The 7359-nt window shown below is 48.7% G+C and overlaps 2 protein-coding genes across 2 annotated transcripts in view; one reads left to right on the forward strand and one right to left on the reverse strand.

Moving 5' to 3' along the window:
* The window catches only part of KLHL35 (kelch-like family member 35), a gene marked incomplete at its 5' end in the record, with an annotated part of 8372 nt that extends 3377 nt beyond the window's left edge, over positions 1-4995 (forward strand). Inside the window, 2 exons of the mRNA XM_014540414.1 lie at positions 3128-3314; positions 4658-4995. Of these exons, the coding sequence (XP_014395900.1) occupies positions 3128-3314; positions 4658-4848 (378 nt within the window). The remainder of the gene's footprint in view (positions 1-3127; positions 3315-4657) is intronic.
* Positions 1-7359, reverse strand: part of RPS3 (ribosomal protein S3) — a 38802-nt gene that overhangs the window by 18106 nt on the left and 13337 nt on the right. The window lies entirely within an intron of this gene.

A 7359-nucleotide genomic window follows, 5' to 3' on the forward strand; every position in this document is an offset into this window, starting at 1 on the left:
GGCCCTGAGGAGTAAGCTATGTTTGAGGTCACACACTGGGTCAGCAGCACAGCTAGGCCTGAATGTTTGGGCTGCTTGGTGCCATATGGTTTTATAGATTAAAAAATTAAGTGAGGGTGCTCGGCCAGGTGTCTGTTAGTTGTAGGGTCCTCCCACACACACCCCAAAAAGGTAGCAGGTTCGATTCCCGGTCTGGGCACCTACAGAAGAAACAAGATCAAGGTTTCTCTCTATCTCCCTTCCTCTCTCTCTAAAATAAACAAACATATCCTTGGGTGAGGATTTAAAAAATTAAGTGAGGGAAAGAGTGGGATTAATTAAAATGTTTTTCTGCCAGTTTGTCTGATATGGCTCAGTGGTTGAGCATCGACCTATGAGCCAGGGGGTCGCAGTTCAATTCCCAATCAGGGCACATGCCTGGATCGTGGGCTCGATCCCCAAGGGGGAAGCTGCAGGAGGCAGCAAATCGATGGTTCTCTCTCATCATTGATGTTTCTATCTCCCTCTCCCTGCCTCTCTCTCTGAAACCATTAAACACATATTTTTAAAAAAGAAGTTTTTTTGCCATTCAAAACTATAATATACTCATTTAGAAAATTTAGAAAACCGAAACAGGAAAAAAATCACCCATAACTCCCCCACCTAAGGATAACTACTATTAATACTACAGTGCATTGCCTCCCGGCTTCCTCTATATTGACTTTTGATTTTCTGTTTTAGTTTTGCCTTCTTACTGTTGGTGTGGTTTTTTTTTTTTAATTACCGACTTTAGACAGGGAGGGAGGGGGATAGATAGAAACATTGATGAGAGAATCTTCGATTGGCTGTCTCCTCCATGCACCCGACTGGGGATCGAGCCCACAACCCTGGCATGTACCCCGACTAGGAATTGAACCAGTGACCTCTTGGTTTATGAATCAATGCTCAACCACTAAGCCACACTGGCTGGTGCATTCTTACTGTTAGTAAAATTTCGCATTCTGCTTTTTATTCTTCATGTAAGAATAAGAAGCAGAATGCACTTTCCACATGCTTAGCAACTCGTCTAAGCCATCCCGTCAGTAACTGTATAATAGGCCACTGGGCAGGTGAGCTATAGTCTACTAAACTCATTTAGTTTTTATGAATAAAAATTAATCTTCATAATGACAGCTCTCTCCTTCCCCAGATGGCCTCACAGGCTGTGGTCTGGGATTTGAATCTTCCCCAGCTAGGATCACTCGTCTTTCCTTATCCCCTGACCCCATTTTCCCAGCACCTTCCTGGGCCTGGCTGAACTGCCCATTTAGTACCCAGTACCCTCTCATGCAGCACTGACTTGTTTTAGGCCATTCTGGGGGTCTCCAAAGAAACAACTGAAACGGAGTAACCGTGAGTAGGCAGGTACAGTATGAGCCCTCAGAAATTGTGAAAGGTGTCTTAAACACCTGTAGGACTGGGAGGCATGTGGACAGCTGTAGTAATGAGCTGCAAGACACCCCAGCTGGAATCTGGTCATGACCTCATAGCACCAGGAAGAGGGATGGGGATTGACTGGCAGTGCATGCAGCCAGGAACACATCTCCATGGGGGACCTGCTCTGAGGACTTCTAGTTTGTCTGATATGGCTCAGTGGTTGAGCATCGACCTATGAGCCAGGGGGTCGCAGTTCAATTCCCAATCAGGGCACATGCCTGGATCGTGGGCTCGATCCCCAAGGGGGAAGCTGCAGGAGGCAGCAAATCGATGGTTCTCTCTCATCATTGATGTTTCTATCTCCCTCTCCCTGCCTCTCTCTCTGAAACCATTAAACACATATTTTTAAAAAAGAAGTTTTTTTGCCATTCAAAACTATAATATACTCATTTAGAAAATTTAGAAAACCGAAACAGGAAAAAAATCACCCATAACTCCCCCACCTAAGGATAACTACTATTAATACTACAGTGCATTGCCTCCCGGCTTCCTCTATATTGACTTTTGATTTTCTGTTTTAGTTTTGCCTTCTTACTGTTGGTGTGGTTTTTTTTTTTTAATTACCGACTTTAGACAGGGAGGGAGGGGGATAGATAGAAACATTGATGAGAGAATCTTCGATTGGCTGTCTCCTCCATGCACCCGACTGGGGATCGAGCCCACAACCCTGGCATGTACCCCGACTAGGAATTGAACCAGTGACCTCTTGGTTTATGAATCAATGCTCAACCACTAAGCCACACTGGCTGGTGCATTCTTACTGTTAGTAAAATTTCGCATTCTGCTTTTTATTCTTCATGTAAGAATAAGAAGCAGAATGCACTTTCCACATGCTTAGCAACTCGTCTAAGCCATCCCGTCAGTAACTGTATAATAGGCCACTGGGCAGGTGAGCTATAGTCTACTAAACTCATTTAGTTTTTATGAATAAAAATTAATCTTCATAATGACAGCTCTCTCCTTCCCCAGATGGCCTCACAGGCTGTGGTCTGGGATTTGAATCTTCCCCAGCTAGGATCACTCGTCTTTCCTTATCCCCTGACCCCATTTTCCCAGCACCTTCCTGGGCCTGGCTGAACTGCCCATTTAGTACCCAGTACCCTCTCATGCAGCACTGACTTGTTTTAGGCCATTCTGGGGGTCTCCAAAGAAACAACTGAAACGGAGTAACCGTGAGTAGGCAGGTACAGTATGAGCCCTCAGAAATTGTGAAAGGTGTCTTAAACACCTGTAGGACTGGGAGGCATGTGGACAGCTGTAGTAATGAGCTGCAAGACACCCCAGCTGGAATCTGGTCATGACCTCATAGCACCAGGAAGAGGGATGGGGATTGACTGACAGTGCATGCAGCCAGGAACACATCTCCATGGGGGACCTGCTCTGAGGACTTCTATAGCACTAATGCAGGCGGCATCTCCATGTCCTGGAATGGAGACCTCCTTGGACCTTGAAAGATGAAGATGTTTTCAACACAGGGGAGTCCAGGGTAGGAGAAAGAAGGTGGAACTAGACTTGAGGGCAGGGATAATGGGTTTTCTCTACCCTCCCAGACACCAGCTGAGGCAAATATTGTGCTGAATGAGTCCCCCTGATGGAGAGAAGTGGGAGTGCATGGGCAGCAGGGCAGGTGGGGGAGTGAAGCTTCACCACTGCCAAACCTCCTGCCTTCCAGGTGCAGTGCTTTGACCCCAAGGAGGACAGGTGGAGCCTGCAGTCACCAGCACCCTTCTCTCAGCGATGTCTTGAGGCTGTCTCCCTCGAGGACACCATCTATGTGGTGGGAGGCCTCATGAGCAAAATCTACACCTACCACCCTGGTACAGATGTCTGGGGGGAGGCAGCTGTCCTCCCCATCACGGGGAAAGCACCGACAGGGTCTTCACCTTTGACCCCAGCAGTGGGCAGGTGGAAGCCCAGCCGTCCCTGCAGCGCTGCACCAGCTCCCACGGCTGCGTCACCATTGTCCAGAGCCTGGGCAGGTGACTCAGATTTGGACAACCTGAGACAGGAGCAGAGAGAGAAGGGAGAACTCAGGCTCACCACTCTGCTTTCCTCGTGGAACCGCCATGTAAATAGCCCCGTAACTTATTGCCCCCTTTCTTGTAGAAATAAAACGTCATTCAAAGGTTGGGTCTGTGTTCCAGCTCATGCCTGCTTTGCCTGAAGAAGTATCTGCTCCTTACATTCTTACTGTTAGTAAAATTTCTCATTCTGCTTTTTATTCTTCATGTAAGAGTAAGAAGCAGAATGCACTTTCCACATGCTTAGCAACTTGTCTAAGCCATCACGTCAGTAACTGTGTAATAGGCCACTGGGCGGGTGAGCTATAGTCTACTAAACTCATTTAGTTTTTATGAATAAAAATTAATCTTCATAATGACAGCTCTCTCCTTCCCCAGATGGCCTCACAGGCTGTGGTCTGGGATTTGAATCTTCCCCAGCTAGGATCACTCGTCTTTCCTTATCCCCTGACCCCATTTTCCCAGCACCTTCCTGGGCCTGGCTGAACTGCCCATTTAGTACCCAGTACCCTCTCATGCAGCACTGACTTGTTTTAGGCCATTCTGGGGGTCTCCAAAGAAACAACTGAAACGGAGTAACCGTGAGTAGGCAGGTACAGTATGAGCCCTCAGAAATTGTGAAAGGTGTCTTAAACACCTGTAGGACTGGGAGGCATGTGGACAGCTGTAGTAATGAGCTGCAAGACACCCCAGCTGGAATCTGGTCATGACCTCATAGCACCAGGAAGAGGGATGGGGATTGACTGACAGTGCATGCAGCCAGGAACACATCTCCATGGGGGACCTGCTCTGAGGACTTCTATAGCACTAATGCAGGCGGCATCTCCATGTCCTGGAATGGAGACCTCCTTGGACCTTGAAAGATGAAGATGTTTTCAACACAGGGAGTCCAGGGGTAGGAGAAAGAAGGTGGAACTAGACTTGAGGGCAGGGATAATGGGTTTTCTCTACCCTCCCAGACACTAGCTGAGGCAAATATTGTGCTGAATGAGTCCCCCTGACGGAGAGACGTGGGAGTGCATGGGCAGCAGGGCAGTTGGGGGGTGAAGCTTCACCACTGCCAAACCTCCTGCCTTCCAGGTGCAGTGCTTTGACCCCAAGGAGGACAGGTGGAGCCTGCAGTCACCAGCACCTTTCTCTCAGCGATGTCTTGAGGCTGTCTCCCTCGAGGACACCATCTATGTGGTGCTGTGGCGTGACTGTGTGTGATGGGAAGGTCCACATCACTGGTGGGCGAGATGATCACGGGGAAAGCACCAACAGGGTCTTCACCTTTGACCCCAGCAGTGGGCAGGTGGAGGCCCAGCCGTCCCTGCAGCGCTGCACCAGCTCCCATGGCTGCGTCACCGTTGTCAAGAGCCTGGGCAGGTGACTCAGATTTGGACAACCTGATCCAGGAGCAGAGAGAGAAGCAAGAACTCAGGCTCACCACTCTGCTTTCCTCATGGAACCGCCATGTAAATAGCCCCTTAACTTATTGCCCCCTTTCTTGTAGAAATAAAACGTCATTCAAAGGTTGGGTCTGTGTTCCAGCTCATGCCTGCTTTGCCTGAAGAAGTATCTGCTCCTTGTTTTGACTCTTTACAAAGCACCTACATGTTACTTCATTTACTTTCATAACAGCAGTGTGGACATAATTTAAAATATTATGAAATATTCCATGCATAAAATAATATATATTTTTGTGCAGTTTAATAATAATAATAAAACATCTTCCTTCCTACCAGCTAGCTTAGGAAATAATCTGTCACAGCCCTGGCTCAGGGGGCTCAGTTGGTTAGAACGTTGTCCCATACACCAAAAACAAAAAAAGAAATAGAATGTTAGAAATGCCTTTGTAGGCTCTGGTGTCTATTCCCAAACCCATTCCCTTCCCATAGTCCTCTGAGGTAATCACTATCCTTCAACTTGAGATTATCAACACTTTTAACTTTTAGTGAGCTAATTATTAATATCTGTATTTCATGAAGCTGCAAAATCAATGAGACATTTCTGGTCAGGAGAACAACCCTCTCAAATTCGAACACCTAGCAGAGATAGACAAAATTAGAGCCCAGACAACGAAAAAGACAAAGACATAGGTGTAAAAGTAAGCAAACATGTCCAAGGTTCAGAAACAACAGAATTGTAAAACCCCAAGGAAGGCAGAAGTTTGAGCTCTGGGGCTCAGGCTCTGAGGGATAAAGGCCTTAAAAACAGGATTCCAATCCAGGCTCACTGCTAGAAGCCAGGGCCGAGGTGCTCCACTCGTGAAAGAAACTGAAACAGAAACCCAAATGGCCTTGGGGTCCGAAGCTTGCAGCTGGGTGATGGGTGCTAGAGCCACAGGCCTTCGAGAACCCAGTCAGGCTGCATCTGGACCTCCAACATCCCCAGCATCAACAGGGGGCACAAACCCCTGATGTGACTAAGCACCTGGGTTAGCCTGGGCTCTAGAAAAAGCAACACAGAACTGCTGGATAGGAAGGGGTGATGAGAGAGGGAATGAAAGATGCCACAAAGGGAATCTGTGAGGCAGAGGCCTAGTGGTGCAGGTTCTGTGCCTGTTTCTAAGGCCCAGAGGACGGAAGACCTAGCCAGACCCCATCTGGGGCTCCCCTCATTTGCACCCAGATTGCCTTTTAAAAATCTATCATAGGCTCCTGCAACTCCTCCAGCACAGGGCCAGCCCCACGCCCCTCCCATCTTCCAAAGCCCCAGGGCCCCGTCTGGGAGATCTTTCCAGCTGGGTCTGGCCCTTTACAGCCCAGCACAAAGGCCCAGGTCACAGCTGAGCTCCTACCTTCTGATTATCCCTGATTAGGGAGCCTGTGACCATCTGGACACAGCTGATAATGGCAGAGGGGAAGGGGGTGTAAGGGGAGGCCCAGTTCCTCAGAGCCCGCCTGCCCTCACCCCAGGGATAACATCCAGGACAAAGAAAGCACTGTATTATTTGCCTATCCCGTCAGATGCCCAAGTGGAAATGAGAGGGGCAAATCCAGGGCAAGCTCTCCCTCACCTGGGCTGGGCACCTCCTGTGTGCCAGGCAGACTGCACCACTTCCCCCACGATGACCATTCGCGTTCCCTATGCCCTTTCATGCAAGTGCTGATGCCCCTTCCTGCCGTCTGCTTGGGCAGACCTGATACCCTCTACCCCCGTTTACCACTCTCTCCTCGTGTCCCCTATCTGCCCTGGTTCTATCACCTGACATATGGCCAGGCCTTTGTCTCCCGACACCCAAGGGATGCCCTTTGAGGCAGGAAAGGTGTCAGCTTCATCTGTGTCCCCCAGTGCCCAGAACAAGGCCTCCCATTGAACACATTAAATCAAAGTTTTTGCTGTCTTCTACCTCGCAATGCCTGAGTTGGTACTATTGCCTACCCCACGTTACAGACAGTTGTGACTTGCTTACTAAAGTCACTGAGCTGATAAGTGGTGGCAGAGCCAAGATTCCAACCTGCATCCAGCTATCTCCAAAGCCTGCTCTTTCCACGCAGCCACATCCAGGCTCTGCTAATCTGAGAATGTGGGTGTTGCACATATGAATGAAGCACAGCTGTTTAGAAGTAGGAGATACATCATTTCCACCAAGGAAAATCCCATCCTGATAGAATTTTGTTCCTGTCCTTAGGGGCCTCCTTGAATGAAGAGAGGCATTATTCATGTCCCTAGTGAGTGAGGCTCACAGGAACACAAGCAAAAAGTGACACCCCATATGCCCTAATTTCTTAGGACTACTAGTTATACCTAATACTTTGGTCTCTCAGTCTAACTAGTCCTTTTGTGGAATGTCTCCCTGGTTCCTAACCCACTGCTTCCCCACTCCCACCACCCCCTGCAGCCAGACAAGATCAGAGCATGAACCCTGAGCATGGCCCCTTGGCCATGCAGTATGCCA

Source organism: Myotis brandtii, unplaced genomic scaffold (assembly GCF_000412655.1).
Source record: "Myotis brandtii unplaced genomic scaffold, ASM41265v1 scaffold244, whole genome shotgun sequence".
In the NCBI taxonomy this organism is placed as follows: Eukaryota; Metazoa; Chordata; class Mammalia; order Chiroptera; family Vespertilionidae; genus Myotis; species Myotis brandtii.